At 45.1% G+C, this 16,682-nt stretch overlaps 1 protein-coding gene across 1 annotated transcript in view; it reads right to left on the bottom strand.

Moving 5' to 3' along the window:
- The window catches only part of Thbs4 (thrombospondin 4), a 45,416-nt gene extending 32,968 nt beyond the window's left edge, over positions 1 to 12,448 (bottom strand). The window contains exons 1-2 of the mRNA XM_041663399.1: positions 12,235 to 12,448; positions 8,300 to 8,503 (exon numbers count right to left, since the gene is read on the bottom strand). Coding sequence (XP_041519333.1) covers positions 8,300 to 8,503; positions 12,235 to 12,322 — 292 coding nt within the window. The 5' untranslated portion in view covers positions 12,323 to 12,448. The remainder of the gene's footprint in view (positions 1 to 8,299; positions 8,504 to 12,234) is intronic.
- Positions 12,449 to 16,682: the final 4,234 nt, after the last annotated feature.

Raw genomic sequence — 16,682 nt, 5'->3', positions numbered from 1 at the left:
CTAAGCTTAGCCTGTGTGTGTCCTTCACAGTCTGGGACTTGAGCTGATGGCACACAGCTATGTTTGCTTGCCTGTGTACCAGGCGACACAGCACCCAAACTGCCGAAACTGATTAGATGCCATTCCGGTGACTTTTAAGGAAAACAAACCCATCGAACCAAACCTAAGAGGGAAGGATATGAGGTTCTGCTACATTGGGAAGGAATGTTCAAAAAGTGCTTTTGAAGAAATGGACCTTGTAGTAAGAAAAATGTTATAGCATGCTGACTTTTAAAGTAATGAGGCAGGGTGCCGGCTTTAAAGTCCTAGAAGTGATAGTATTTTGTTGGCCCGGGTAGAGGATTGAGAGGAACCTGGCCTGCAGGCACTCAGGGAGGTGGCATTACGACAAATGACTTTACTCTCCAGTACTTTAAAGTCTCAGATGAAAAGCATCATTGCCAGCTTGGGTCATCGTTTAAAGCCATTATACATTTTAAAAGGCCTCCTTGCTATCAGTGTCCTCCATGGTAGAACTCTGTTTGTCTTTGCTGATTTATTTTTATGGGTCATGTATTAGGTCATGGTCACTCCTCTACTTTGGTGCCCCATACAAAAGGAAATTACCAAGCAACTTTTTTCTAATAATCCTCTGGGTGGCCAGGGTAAATGTAGCCCCGTTTCACAAGGGTCCTGTAATGGTTTTTGCGTATGTAAGGTTTAAGGAGGATGGGTGGAGGGAGAAGTCAGAGAAACCAGCGGTGAAGGGAGGCACAGAAATTATCAAAGATGGGGGAAGGAGTCGTTTCGAGAGGTTAGGAGAGCCGTCATAGTAGCGATGTGTTGTCAGTTGCAAAGTTTTGAGGGGCACGGAGCCCAAAGGTCACGCTCTAAGACACTCACAAAGCAATTTCTTCAGCACCCTGGAGCTTTCCTAGAGTTTGCACAATCTCAGAATATTAACAGGACAGCTCATCCACTTAATGTATCTCTCGTCACAAATCCCTTCAATAAAAGTGCAGCTGCCACTGGCGCAGTTCTGGCCACAGGGAGCTCATTACTCCTAGAGAAATGCATGTACATTTTGGAGAGCTTGTCATGATTTCCCCAGAACAGAGCACATAAGTCCCACCCAGTGGGTTCTCATCTTACTTTTCAGGGCCAGAACAGGGTTAGCCTGATCGCCGTGTCAAACGATTTCTTCAAACACTTCTACATCTCTCCTGTATTTTGTCTGCTCCTTTATTATTTTTTTTATTTACTTTAACTTTTCAACTTGGATGTGATTTTAAAAAGTGTGTATGTGTGTGTGCGTGTTGGAGGGGTGTGTGTGTGTGTTGGAGTTGTGTGTTTCTGTGTGTATGTTGGAGGTGTGTGTGTCAGAGGTGTATGTGTGTGGGTGTTTGTGTGTGTATTGGATGTGTGTCCCAAACGTGTCCCTCTCTTCTTGAAGGAGACTCTGATTGGGCAGTATCCAAGATGAGGTGCAGTGGCGTAGATGTGGCTCTGTTGATTTAAGTAGCCCAGTTACAAGTGTGCATTAATGAAAACCAAAATCTTAAAAAGCCTTTTGGAAGCAGTCACAGGTCTAGAGAACTGGCTGCTCCTCCAAAAGACCTGGGTTCAATTCTCAGCACCCCCATGGCGGGTCACAAAACTCTGCAACTCTAGTTCCAGGAATCCAACTCCCTCTTTTTGGCCTCCATGGGCATTAGACATGCAAGTTGTATACAGACATGCATTCAAGCAAAACACTCATGCATAAAATAATAAAGAAAAATATTTAAAATAGTTGCATCATGGTATCTGACAGATCCTTCGCTCAGCAAATATTTTTTTCACCTCTCCCATGCATCCAGCATGGCGCTGAACACTGGCTCAGTGCTGTCGCCTAGGACTCTATGGTCAGCTCTCCCGGGTTCTGCAATCTGCAATTCACTGCTCACTCCCAGAGAATAGATTTACATGTGTACTTAAATCAATTTAATCTTGATTAGCTGTGGCCCACTGAGCTGTCTTCCTAATGTTGATAGCACTCAATGTGTTCGATTCTGCTTCCCTGCTTTGTGCTAAGTGTAAACACAATGAAACACGATGGCTAGTTGAGACACTGTTAATATTTGGCTGCAGAGTGATTTATCTAATTCTAGCTGTCCTCTAGCAAATTCGGCTTCCAATAACTTGGAAAAGAAAATGAGAGAAGTCATGAAACTTTTGTCTGAAGTCAGAGTATTTCATCCTCATAGCACGCCGTTGCAAACCTTGGGAATTGTTGGGAAGAAGAGAAAGCTCGCCATGTTTTAGTCTTACCACCCTTATTTTGTATTCTAAAACCCCAGACTTATTTTCCAGGCAACCCTCAAGTACATGAATAATAATAATATAAAACGTAATGGGTTTGTTCTAAAGCTCCTCATTCTGAGGCTTTCAGGATCTTCTTCTCTATGAAAAGATCATATGCCTGTCTGCTTTCTGTGACTCCTCTATGTTAGCAACAGTGACTGCATCCCAATATGTAACCCACCTGGACATGGACAACTAAGTTCACTGAGGGACTAGTACTCTGCTGAGAACTCAGTGCACACACGTATTCTGATTGCTGGCCCCCTCATTTTTACCTCCATCCTGGCCCTATCTACATCGCTTATCACCTCCGGTTCCTTTTCCAGATTCATGAGTTTTGGTTTTGGTTTGTGACTCCTGTAGTTTAAACAGGGCTACCTGTGTGACCATCAGATTAGAGCAATGCATTGGATACCTGTGGGGTCATCAGTGAGCACACAGCAGTGGGAACACAGCTGGGGCAATCGTTCCCCTTTCTCTGAATCTTGTTTGTTGATTGGTTGGCGCTGTGGACTGAGCCCAGACTAGGCAAGTATTCCACCATGAGTGTCATCTCCAGCCCTCTTCTCTACTTTTTATTTTGAGACAGAGTTTCACTAAGTTGCCCAGGCTAGCCTTGGACTCACTCCGGAGCCTATGCTGGCTTTGAACTTTTGATCCTCTTTTCTCCACTTACGGAACTTTGTTGTATTGTTGGTAATGCACCAGCATGTCCAGATTTGAGGTTGTTGTGTATTTTTTGTTTGTTTAAACAGTTTTAACTATTCTTGACTGTTTGAAGAACGTTTCTTCTGCTGAGTAAGGCAGAAGGAAGAAAGCCAGCCTCAGCTAATCTCAGACATCTGTTAATCTTGATCATGTTACTCAGCAGTGAGCTTGTTCCTTCCTTCTTCTTCTTCTTCTTCACTCTGAACACAGCACAAATACTGCCTTTATTACTCAATGTGCAAATCAATAACATCAGCTCAACTAGCTTTTAGCCTTCTATGTTCTAACTATTTAATTTTGTAAAGGTTTTTAAAGAGGCTTTCGCCTTTTGTATGTGATCATGTTAAAACTGTTCTATATTCTAACTATTTAATTTTGTAAAGGTTTTTAAAAAGGCTTTCGCCTTTTGCATGTGACCATGTTAAAACTGAGCGCAGGCATGTTTTGGAATGTAAAACAGAAAATGAGTGCTGGGCCTTTTCCAACCTTGGCATATTGTGGCGAGTCCACAGCCCTTACCGTTAGTGTTGAGACCTCCCATTTGCCCCTGTTTGTTACTGGGTCTGGAATGCTGGTTTCTGAGGTTCTCCTACCTCCCTCAAACTATACTCGTCTTTAGCCTGCAGGTGTCAGAACCTCTAATCTGACCCACTGGCTACTTCCTATCCTCAGACTGAAGAGGGTCACTGACTGCAGTCACGGTAGCAACTTCCCAGGGTACTCCTCATTTCAACACCACCGAGTTGCTCTTGCTAATAACCAAATGAAGACCAAGGGAACAATTCTTCCCATTGTCTTTTTCTCACAGGAAAGGTTATCAGCAAGGCAAGGCATTGTCTTTGGAAGATGGTTGGCTGAAGAGCAGACATCTGTCCCATCCATCCATCCACCCACCCCTATTTAAAAACCTGAAGTTTTTCATTGACCCCCATAGGCTAATGGGGTTCAGTATGCACTTCCATTTTGGGGGGTCACTTTGAGATGACTATTATCACCCTCACTGGAGAGATAACAGCTGTGCTGACAGATTCACAGATGTGCTCATGGTGACCAGCTGGCAGGATTTTTAACCCGGACTCAAATCTGGGATGCTAACCAGAAAGTTGTCTCCATGCCAGATACTAGAATGGCTTCAAAAATATCCAAGCCCATGGTTTCTGTAAAATAGTCATTTATATAAATATCGTACCACATGCACTATTAAGAATTTGACAGATCATTTTTTTTTACCAGATACACTACCTGTATCTTCTTGTATGCAAAAGTTCTCCAACATGCATTCATTATAGAACTCTTTCCGAGCAATGTGCATGTACCAGACACTGTAATTCCATAATTTATACAAAATGGAGTGTCGCCACTTATTTTACTCAACTTGCACATATGGAGTCAGTTTCCCTGTCCTGGCCCTGCTTTAATATATACAAGTGGACATGTTAATACAGAAAGAGGGTAAGGGATGTCTCACCTCTGCCAAGGAAGAGCTCATAGCCTACTGGAGAGACTTGCAAGCAGGTAAAGTACTAAGCAGAGTACAGTCGGTACCTCTCTTGGCCAGAAAGCATAAAATCATAAAAAGAAATTCACAAGATGGTTTAGGAGTCTTCAGTAGTAGGATTTTGGTACTGGGAGATGGTGCAGGACATGTAATCGGGAGGGCAGAGGGCGAGGACAAAGGGCAGAGAAAGGAAGATGCATGATTGGGCCCAGAGAGGAACGGCTGCTCCTTCTCGCTAAAGCACGGGCTGCAGAGAATCCCATAATGAGGCACAAATTAGGAAGCACAGTAGAGGGTTATGTTTTGACTCTATAGTGTACAGCTTGGATAAGAAGGCTACTGCACCTTATTCATTTAGGAACAGGAGACACGGCAGGTCTCTGTGGTTGGGTATAACTTCACCTGAACTGTTTCGTGAGCAGTAATGAAATGGCAATGTGTGGGGTGACTTGGAGAGGGGGCGAACTGAGGCGGAGCGCTCACCAGCAAGCTCTTCTGCAGTGGTCCTTCATCACACTCAGGTTTCTTTCGGGAGCTCATCTGGGAGCAGAGGGCCACGACCTGTTCTTGTCAATACCATCTGTGCAGCTGTCTTCCCGCCCATCTTACACTCACTAGAGGGAGGGGCTTTGTTTCCTACTCAGATGGTTTAACTCAGCGGAAATACATTTTTTCTGATGTGGTACTGTTTTCTTTGAAAACCAACCGAAAGGGTGTCCAGCTGAGCCTCAGCCAGTCGAGGTATGCCTGGCGACCAGCATGCAGGGAGATGGTTCTACCATGAGTCTATAAACCAGGTCAGCAAGGCTGCATTCACAAGCTTCGACAAGAAGTCATAATCACATGCCACCTCTTATCCTTGGACTGGAGGGGGGGGGGACTCAGTTCCCTTCAAGGGAACACCTGCAGTGATCCAACTTTCTCAGCCCCATGTAATACTCTTCCAGGGACACAAAGCCTTAACCCATGGGCCTCTAAGGAGCATTAATATCCGCACCATAAAGAGAGGGCTGAGAAGGGAGTTTATTGGTACAGTGCTTGCTTAGTGTAGTGAGACCTTAGGCTCAATCTGCCACACTGGAAAACAAATCAAGAGGAGGTTTTAATCAACGATCTCATCTTTTCCCTAAAATGTTGATCATCTGGAACTTATAGATGCATGGCATCGCCAGAATCTCCGCAGAGGAAAGAGTACTAAGCCCTCTGCTCATTTCTATACATGCCAGGGCTCTAGCGTTACTTTAGCTGCCCGGCACCACTGGTGTCTCTTCAGAGGAAACAGTAACAAGCCCTTCTCTCATTTCTTCACAGGCCATAGATCTAGTGTTATTTTGGCTTCGAGGGTAAATGGGAAAAGGCAGTTCAGGAGAGATGGCTTCCTGTGATCCTGGCATGATAGTCCGCACAGACCAGCCATCTTAGAAACAGGGGAGGAGCTGCAGTGAGTGGGGAGGCTAAGAGCAGTTTTCCTTCTGCTGGACTGAGCAGGAACGACGGTCTTCCCAGTGCACCTGAGATAGTGGGAAAGCCAGAAGCTAGTTCAAAAGATGTGAGGCGGACGGGGCTGGCTCACGTGAGGCAAAGAATGTGGGGGGGGGGGGCGGGGGGGGGCTAAGTTACCTCTTAACATGGAAGGAAAAGAGTGGGAACAGCTGACCTATCTGTTATCCGAAATCTCACATCACCCTGAGACTCACCCAGGGATAGACCACGAAAGCCCCGTGGGAGAGAGTGTGGGAGGAGGGAGGAGGGAAGTAAGAATGTGGCTGAAAGGAAAGGGTGACAGCCCATTCGCTCCTCCTTTAGTTCCTCCAGTCTGGGCAAGCAAAGCCTTTCCCCTCTCCACCTGGAGGTCTAGGGAGCTCGGGCATGAGCACATCTGAGAGACACTCTTAAACACTAGGAAGGGTCGAGTTGATAAAAAAAAAAAGCTGCAATAAATATAAAACTCAGACCCTCCTGTTTTAGAAATACACAAAGCAGCAAAATATGCATCTGCCACATTCCTTGATCAACAGGGACAGGTGTTGGCCCCAGGGCATGAGTGGAAAGGAAGAGGGTAAAAACCTGTTCCTTTGGGAGCCATTTCTTAGTGAACATGACAGACGGCAGTGAGAGACTCGTGTGCACTGGTGGAACTGCTAACTTCTCATTCTTCCCTGTTGCTGAGGTGTGCAGGCTCCTGGAAGGCCAGCAAAGTGCTCCCTCAACCATGAGTGACATCTTCTCTGCCATAGCATCTGAGGGAACTCAGGAACAGTGAGGCAGTCTTGCCTAAGTCCGCTAAGTCTTTATCCCAATACAATGACTTTCGGAGGTGGAGACTGGGAGTTAATAAGTTGGGATCAGGTCCTGAGGGTGGGACCCCGTTACAGTCACGCAGTTACAGGAAGAGACACGAGAGTTTGTACTGTTTCCACCTTGTGAAGACAGAGTGAAAGATGACTGTGTAAGACAAGGAATTGGACCTGAGACTTCAGGGTCTAGAACCATGAGAGATAAATAAGTGTTGTTTAAACTACCCACTCTACACACCAGTTATAGCCGAGGATGATAAAGGCCATGGGGAAATTGTTCTGATCTCATCCATTTCTGAACTGGATTCGAAATAACATGGGGATGGAACCATGTCATCGGGCATCTTTGTAGCGAGAGAGAGAGAGAGAGAGAGAGAGAGAGAGAGAGAGGACAGAAATAACGCCACTGTCACAGGAAGGGGTGGGGTGCTGTGTAATGCTATCACCAGGTGTGGCAGGGTCGCTGGACTTTTACACTCTCGGTAGCTGTGATTACGTTAATAAGATCTGCACAAAACGGAGTCTCTCAATACTCTGTCATTGGCTGGAGAAGGGATCTCTAGGTGGTTAGATCTAATGGTAGCTGGGGGAAGGAGTGACGACAGCTTCTTCAGTGGGGTAGCCACTGGCAAGTTGCCCATGCTCCTCTAAATAACCCCATCACCTGTGTTCCTGTAACTAGTTCTAATTAAATGCTTTGGCTTATAACAAACAAACCCCTCAAATGGTGTGGGAGGTCCTTCTGTCTATGTGTTGCTTTTATTGGTTAATGAATAAGGAAATTGTCTTGAGTTATGATAGGGCAAAAGAACAGAGCTAGGCGGGGAAAACTGAAGTGAATGCTGGGAGAAAGGAGGGTCAGAGAGACACCATGTAGCCCCGCTGGAGACAGATGCCGGAACTTTAGCCAATAAGCCACAGTCACGTGCTGATACATAGATTAATGGAGATGGGTTAAATTAATATGTAAGACTTAGCCAATAAAAAGCTAGAGCTAATGGGCCAAGCAGTGATTTAATTAATACAGTTTCTGTGTGATTATTTCGATTCTGGGCAGCCAAGGATGAACAAGTGGCCTCTTACTACATTCAAATCATGGAAGCAAAAGGAAGACACACTGGGAAGAGGAAGGGAGCCAGCGGGAGTGGGAAGAGACAAGAGAGGGCAATGCAGTGGCGACTACAATGAAAACACATTCCACACCTGTATGTTAATGCCATAATAAAACCTACTATGCATGTAATATGATAATAAAAGACGTATATTGCCCACAGGCAATTCTACATTTTGCTCTCTCAACCACCTACATAAGGTAAGTGTCCCATAAGAAGTCTATAACATCAAAAAGGAATTGAGTAACAGGAGTCATCTTAAAGAAAGCAGACCCCAAATCCTGGACCGGGAGGCACAGGTCACAAAAATCCTGCAGGTTGGCTGAAGGCGCATGTCATGTGAATCCTGCACATTGGCTTACCTTTGTTCAAGCGTCCCATCACAGTGAATTCGAAGTATTTGCTGTTGTCGCTTGAGGAGTAGAGGCCAAAGATGGTGGCTGAGCTTTTACTCTGCAGCTTGAAGGTGGAGATCAGGTAGATTTCATGCAGGGTGGGATCTGTTAGGATTGGCTGCAGGACTCCTGGGTTCAGCCTCTGGCTGGAGGATGGCAGAAGGTCAAAGACTAGAGAGAAGAGCGGGAAGCAGGTGGTCAGGGCAAGACCAGCTTTGGGGCAAACACTCTGGTTGTAATTGATTGGTGGGGGAACATTTGACAATAAATTACAAAATAGCCTGAAGTGATCTGGCTGCTTTCCCCCGCCCCCCACATTCCCAATGAACCAGTTCTTCTTTGTCTTTAACAGTGACTAGGCATTTGAGACAGAAGAAATACAGCACAGTATTTATGACTTGCCATAGCCCTAAAGAAAAGACGAGATTTGCAAACCCAAAATTGGATTTGGTTGAAGAAGTGACTCTGAAAATGCCCACTAGGAGGGAAAGTACTAAGGGCTTAAAGCAGGAGGGGGACAAAGGAGAGCAGCCAGCTCAGTGTCTCTCTCGTGCCCTCAAGCAGTGAATCACACTTATGGGGTCTTTATGGACCTGTTGGACCAGAGCCAATTGCATTTTCTGGGTCCATGACAAATGACAGGGAAAGAGGCAGAGAGCACGCATGTGGTGGTAGAAAGTACCACAAAAATGACTTGTCGCTTTTGTGAGAGCCTGCGCAATTCCCTAATATTCCTGCTTAAAAAAATAATAAAAAATAAATTAAATAAAATAAAAACATGGAAGAAACAAAACAAAGTGATGTGTTGTGAGTGTGGTTGATTTGATTCAACTGTATCCAGAGGGGTGGAGCTGGTCTACAAAAGTAAGATCTACATTTGCACAACCGCAATTTGCTTTTCATCAGTAGGCAGCACTTTCTGGCAAAAGCTTTCCTAAGACTCACTGAAGTGTGAGGACGTACGTCCATAATCTAATTGCTAAAAAAGTCACATTGGTGACTTTATAAAGAGCTCTAACAAATCTGAAAGATTTACAGAAACAGAGTCACAAATGGCCTACCTATATAAACAAGTGTCCCTGTCCTCATTTAGTGATGAAGGAGCTGCTAATTTAAATAACACTACTTTGCTATCAGATTGGACAAATGAAGAATACAGTAATACCTAACACTGGAGGTGAGAGGTCAGGGTGTTCTTTCACTGTCTGCTCGGTAAGGTTTAAATCCGTAAAAGCCCAGGGCCTCATGAATGGAAGGCAAGCTCTTCTCTATCACTGTTCCATATCTTCAGGCCAAATCAGTATAAGTGTTCTGAAGGAAGTTTAAATAACAGTATCAAAGACCCGGAGACACAAATGTCCCTTGATTTCACAATTCTTCTTAAAGGAATTATTGGAATGGAATAATAGATAGGGCAGTAAGGGACTTAGGTACAATGGTATTTCCCATTACAGGTGATTCTGCAGCCTCTGCTGGGGAAGGCATTAGGTGAAGCTAGAGTGAGCAGGGCTGGGGATCCTGAGGCTCTCCTGGCTGAGCGCTTTGCCATGAAAACATCAATGTCCTAAGGACAGAATGGAGGATTCTATTGTTAAAGCAATGGCGGGTGCCATTCCTGCCACTTCAGCGGTCCAGTAAGATACTAAGTACAATACCAACATACCAGAGACAATGCTTAGTGTCTTATATTACAAAACTGACTAAATTAATTTGGGTCCACACTTTTGAAATATAGGTCAATTCATGCAGATATAAAAATGTTCATGATAAAGTTTAAAAAGTCACGAAATTATGTATATGTACAATGTGCTATATTTAGTAATTTATTTGTTTAGACAAAGATTTGAAACAAAAGATGATTCAACAATATCTTTACATTAAAAGTAGCTATTTCTAGGCCTTAAAAGGCGTTTTTGTTTCTTTATTTTCTTGCAATTCTGGCAAATTTTTTTTTTTACAATGAACAAGTATTGCTTTGTACTAAAGAAATGAATAAAATGTCTAAGGCAAACAGGAAAAACTCTAGCTACTCAAGAATGTCTATTCTTTCTAGTAGATAATTTGTTTCCAAGGTGGATCTATACTGTTTCTTTTCCCCAGAAGTCCTCATATACCAGTGTTGGAAAGTAAATCCCTTCCCTAAACTCTGAAAATAGTTGCTGACCATGTATTTCAAAAGGGGGGAATCAGGGCTTTTAATTTCTAAAGAATTGAAAACTCATCACTCCCACCAGCAGGAGACAAGGCTGAAATAAAGCGTTTGAAAACTCCATCCCAGAAAAGGCATCTTCAAGAAAGACACATAAATTCAAAGTATGAGAACTGTATTCCAAAGCAAACACCTGGTGCTGGAGTCTGGCTCCGAGTTTGGTCAGACCTGTGATTTATCCGGCTCTAAACTTGAGTGCTACAATCTGTGTGGCTCATCGGATCCATTTGCTGCGCTCTCCAGAGGCTGAGCTAGGCTTAGTTAGTAATGACTTTAGAGAGTGTTTTGAGAAGGAAATGAGATGCTACCATTTCCTGTTAATGCTATTACACTTCAGCAAAAGTACGGGGTCCAGGCACAAGCCTCTGCCGTTAGAGGAGAAATCACTGCTTCCATTGAGCATGGAAATTGAAAACGTGCTAATTTAGGTCTTGCAGCCCAGCTCAGAGGGAGACGGAGATAAGTGAATTATCCGGTGGAGCTGATGATTGCCGACTTGATAACCCTATAAAAGAATCTGCCAGAAACTTGACTTAATCAGATCATCTACAGCAACTAAGTTAACCGGGTAATTTAGGTCACAGTGCCTGAGCTCGTCTCCACAGAACTGCTAGGTCTAAGAAGCAAACGCTGTACCTAACACAAAGTTGCATGCTCCGGTGTCAAAAATTTATATAACAGAATATTATATAACAGAAAGTAACCTCTCAAAAGAAAATTTTGAAAAGTGCCTTTAAAAATGTTCTTTCCTTTCTTCTTAGAAACAGGACACAATGTGTATGTACTGAGGCCATAGAAATCCAATATTCCAATATTTAACCCCAATTAAAATCAGGAGCACGATTCTGGTTAGACTATTGGTAGAACTGGAGGCGGCTGTGGTGGGGTCAGGGGAGCACAGAACGCCTGCCCAGGGACGCTCAGCTTCGGGAAGGACAGTTTTACTCCACCTGTGGTTTCTTCCAGCTTTTCTCCTCCTCAGTCCACACATAGCAAAACCACCCGGGTCCCCAGTGCCAAGAGGAGGGCAGAGCCCGAGATCGTTCCTGGATGGAATACTTTCTTCCTTGTGGTCTTTATAAGACATTTTGCTTAACTTTAAGTACTTTCTGCCTGAAATCTATTCTTATCCACGGTCAAATTCTTGATTTTTTTTTCTTTGTCTGTTTTTTACTTCTTAATAGAAAAAGATCACGTTCTGAAGAGGCTCAAAAAAAAAAAAAAATCAAACTATTCCCTGGGGGGAGGGGAGTTAGCTTTTGAATGTAAGGAATAAGCACAGGACAGCATGTGGCTGAGCAGTGGGCCAAAACTGCTTTGCTCTGGAGAGTCCCTTAGTGCCAGGGCTCGCTCACTAGAGAGAGGGGCTGCAGGGGACAGACACTGGTCTGAAGACAACTAGGATTTCCTCCCCTGCCAGAGGACCAGGGACCGTGTGCCACATTCTGCTGTAAATGATGAAAATAAGTTTGCATCCTCCTAACTGTAGTTTAATTGGCCCCATGGAGAAAATTCTAGACTTTCATCATCACTTCCAATCACGATGAACTTCTATTCGGGCCCAAGAGGAACTGAGAGGTGATGGGACTGCAGGAACCCAGGTTGACAGGGCAGTGCTAGGAAAACCAGCAGCCCAGGCGATCTCAGGACGGCAGCGGGTTAGGTGCAGAGGGGACCTGGGGAAGCCACTTACCCTGGGGGCTGGCCTGGGAGCCTGCTCGCTGCCAGGGCTGCAGGACCAGGTGCAGCAGGAGGAAGGCGGCCGCGCGTGGGGCCGGCATGGTGACTCTTCTGCTCCCCGAGGGCTGTGCGGGCGACAGTGGCGTGGCTCTGCCGGGACAGGGCGCTGTCCACCGGCCTGGGGCAGCGAGAGAGCGGCACAGGTGGCGGGTGGGGCGGTGTGCAGCCGTCGGTGGGGCGCAGGCTGCTTGGCTCTGCTGGCCGCGCTTTATGGTCCAGCGGCCCAGGGGAAAGGGGGAAGGCGGGGGGGAGGACGGAGTCGGGGCGGCCCCCTTGGCCAGGATCCCACATTTGCCGGGAAGAGCGGGGGCGGCAGGAACCGGGAGTGGGGGCCACCGAGGGAGCAGAGACTAGACCGAACTGGAGTGAGGTCGACGGTGGGAAGGGGTGGGTGGGCACTGGGGCGTGTTGAGAAAGGGAGGGATGAGGAGGGGGTAGGGTGCAGAGGGTGGGCAGAGAGGGCCACAAATGGAGGAGGCCAGTACCGTGTTCCCCTAGCTTTGGGCATCTCTACTCTTTTCTCCCTTGGTTTTTATGTTTTCTAGAGAAACATCTCTTGGAATTGAGTCTAAAGTCTCTGATTGCTTTTCCAACTGATCTTGTCTGCTGAATCACCCACAGTCCTGCTTCCCGTGGTCCAGAGGGCAGTTGGTTTTGTGTATTTCTACAAGCTTTTCTTGAGTACTTGATATGATGGATTTCCCCCATCCAGTTTTGAGACAGAAAGAATGACCAGTGTAAATTTTTGGGGGTGGGTGGGGGATGGGGTTATGGTGGTAATTGGACATAAATAAATCTCAAGGCATCCGTGTAGACAGTTATGCCTAGGATGGTGGTTTTATGCTCCTGGATGGTTTAGTTCAGGCCGGTTTACAAAGGTGCTGTGCACCCACCTCCGGAGGCTCAGCACCCCTAAGGTTCCCCTTGGAATGGGGGTAGGAAGACAGAGAGGGGACATCTGAATAGCCTCTCTTCCGCCCAGGCAGAGCCTTCAGAGGATGACATGGATTAACTAAGGGGGAAAACATTTGAAAAACAATGGTAAAAATATTCCCCATGCAACAATCTCCACCACTGTAGAGGGCCCTGCAGAGCCTTTCTAGTCTTAGCTCATTTGTCTTCAAGAATTCCATTTGTGGGCTCTATCTACCACCAGCTGAGTGGTTAACCCACCACTCTGTTCCCAAACTTGCCAGAATAATCCCTCACCACTTTTGATTGTGTTTACAGCTAACACAATCTAACCCGGAGATCTGAGCTATTCTAGCAGTCTTCTCTTTGGGGTCTAATAGAGGTCTGTCCGGGCTTCTCCCTAATGCTGTACTATCTAGCGGCACTAGAGGGAATGGGTCACCATATGCCTACCAATTAGAACCAAAGACACACAAAAAGGGTGTGCCTGTCTTATTAAACAAGGAGATGGTTAGGACTTCAGATTTTCAGGTCTCCAAACTGTGTCTCAAGGTTAAAGGGGAACCAGGGCTCAAGTTTATTCTTTAAATAAAACAACTCTGCTTTTGCATGCTTTATTTATATAATGCATTCGGAGTAAGTCTTCCTTGAAGCAAGTGTATGGATATTTATAAGCTTGAAAGCCATATTCAGTGGCTTTCAGCAGGTTGAGTGTATTAGGATCTTCTTTATGAGGTTTACACACACATAAATACACACTCAGGCATATGCACACATACACACATGCACACACACACTCTCTCTCTCTCTCTCTCTCTCTCTCTCACACACACACACACACACAGACACACACACAAATAATAGGTGACTAGAGGGCATCCAAATCACAAGTAACAAAACTTGCAATGGTACATGCCTGTAATCCCAGGGACTCAGAGAGCTGAGGCAGGGGAATTGTAAGTTTGAAGTAAGCCTGGGCAAGGCTAGCATGGACTACATAGTAAAACCGTGCCTCAAAAAAAAGTAAAAGGAACAATTATTATACTATATAACATCATAGTTTATTCTGACCCAAAATAAGACCACTCCCTCAGTGAGTCAAAGAGGAGCAAGGATCCCAGACTCCCCTGTGAGTTTTTGTTCAGTGTGTCAGAGGTTTCTGTCTCCTCTCCCATTAAATGCCATTCCTCCACAGGCTAGGCAGAAGTCTGGGTAAAATGGGAAACTCAAGAGCAGTAAGAAAGTGGACGGTAGAATCAGGAGAATTTCCATCTCTCTGACTGGCATCTCAGATCTTCTTTTATTAACCATCCCTAAACTAAGTCTGTCCTACTGGACATAGCTAGAGCACTTCCTGCTTTTCTCATGTGATTAAGAGTGAACTGTAAATTATTAGAACATTGATGGTGGTTTTTTTTAAGTCAGGGTGTTTAGCTGTCTTAGAAATGTATTCCTAACAAGTTCCTAGGAAAATATCTTGCTCATCTGAGCACACAATACATTTTGATTGAACTTGACTTGTAGGGATAATAGAGAAATAAAAGGATCAAAGGACTTCCTGCTAGCCTAACAAAATTATCTAGGGTTGTTTTCAGAGAGCCTGCACTTTCAGGAGGTTAGGCACAGAGGGGTCTTGGGAAGTTTCACTTCACGCTGTCATCACCAAAAAGGAGCTTGATTATAACAAAATGTGTTAAATTAAGAAATCTATGGTAAAGGAGGCCAAAGACTGAATCAATTTCGGGCCTCTGTCTCTTTGGTAAAACACTTGTGTTTCCAGTGTGGATCAGAGACCTCAGGGTAAGGCTGGAAATTGCCAGAGAAAAACCTCAGTAAAAGCTCTTTGAGATACAGGCACAGGCAGGGATTTGGTGGAAAGGACCCTTTAGCACATCCCAGAGAATGGACAAGGGGGATGGAATGGAGTTCAAGAACCACTGCCCAGCAAATGAAACAAACACCAGAGAGAAGAAACAGATTACAAAATGGGGAGAATGTTTGCCAACCATACATCAACAGGGGATTGATATCCAGGATATAAAGAAAACTCTAAAAATTAAATATATTTTCTCTTTCTTTCTCACTCATACTTATATATCATCATCATCATCATCCAATCAATAAATGGGTCAATTAACTGAACAGACAACTTGAAAGAAGAAACGTAAGTGACCAATAGATGATCGAAAAAGTGTTCAATATTCTTAAACTACAAATTAAAGCTGTCTTTAGACACCATCTCGCCCAGTCAGAATGGCAATCACCAGGCAAGCTTGACAACAAAGGCTTCTGAGGCTGTGGGGAAGGAGGAAGCCTATGTCTCTGGGTTTACTGCTCACGATAGCCAGGATGGACCCAGACCCCCAACAACAAGTGGACGAATAGAAAGAATGAGCTACGTATACACAATGGGATCTTACCCATACGGGAAGGAAAGTACAGCAATGAAATTCAGGAAATGGCTACAACTGGAAATTATTATGCTAAACAAAAGAAGCCAGGCTCAGAAAGAAAATTAGTACTTGTTTTTTTCTTACATACAGTACCTGGATTTAAAATTGTGTGTGTGTGTGTGTGTGTGTGTGTGAGAGAGAGAGAGAGAGAGAGAGAGAGAGAGAGAGAGAGGGAGGGAGAGAGAGAGAGAGAGAGAGAAAGAGAGTCTGTGGTTGCACTTACACGGAGTTTTATCCCATTATTGTAATACCTTCTGAATTTATTTGTTTAATTTCCCCAGCATCAGGCTCCGAGCTCCTGAGGATCACTTCACTATTTTAGAAAGCACCAGTTCTGACTACAACGTCCCATGCTTAACGATGACAGATCCTTGCATTGATTTCCCTTCCCAAACACTGCAAGCTTGGGTAACAGCTATGGTGAAGGCTAGAAATCCATGTGCGTATGCAGTAGTCTAGAGGAACAGGGGCTTGCTCGACGGGACTTCAGCAAAACCACTGCACTGAGGGCTTAAAGAGCGCTGGCGTGGTTGTGTCCACATGTTCCGACTCCTCACTTTTACCTGTGCCAGCCTTGTAGATGACAGGTGACATGGAGCCCCGTCATTCTAGGCTGAGGTAGCCAAGATCTGCTGGGTGCTGACACTGACGGGTGAAGGGGTTCAGGCCAGGTGGTCAGCACAGCTGTCCAGCCAACCCCACATGTGAGCCCAGCCATTGATGGGGAGCATATCATTGTACAATGACAATGGGTCACTGGTGTACTCTTCTCTTCTTTTCCACAGTATTCTAGGCTACACAGAGTGACTCAGTTTCTGATGTTTGCTGACAACTTTCAACTCTACAACCCAGTGCAGGCCAAGGCAGGGGACCCATCTTAGAGATCATTCCCCTCCCCACCAAATAGCCCCACAGCCGTTCTCCCTTTCCTGCCCTTTTGAGTCACTTCTGGACCAGCAAGGGAGCCCATGTCGCTCCTCCTGAAAACGTCATCAGGCCAGCAATAAACATTTCCATCCAGCCCAGCTGGGTCCTG

Source organism: Microtus oregoni, unplaced genomic scaffold, assembly GCF_018167655.1.
Source record: "Microtus oregoni isolate MIOR12 unplaced genomic scaffold, Mior012 000014F_ref0000157, whole genome shotgun sequence".
Classification (NCBI taxonomy): Eukaryota; Metazoa; Chordata; class Mammalia; order Rodentia; family Cricetidae; genus Microtus; species Microtus oregoni.
The sequence above is the reverse complement of the archived record's forward strand: the minus strand, read 5'-3'. Positions and strand labels throughout refer to the sequence as shown.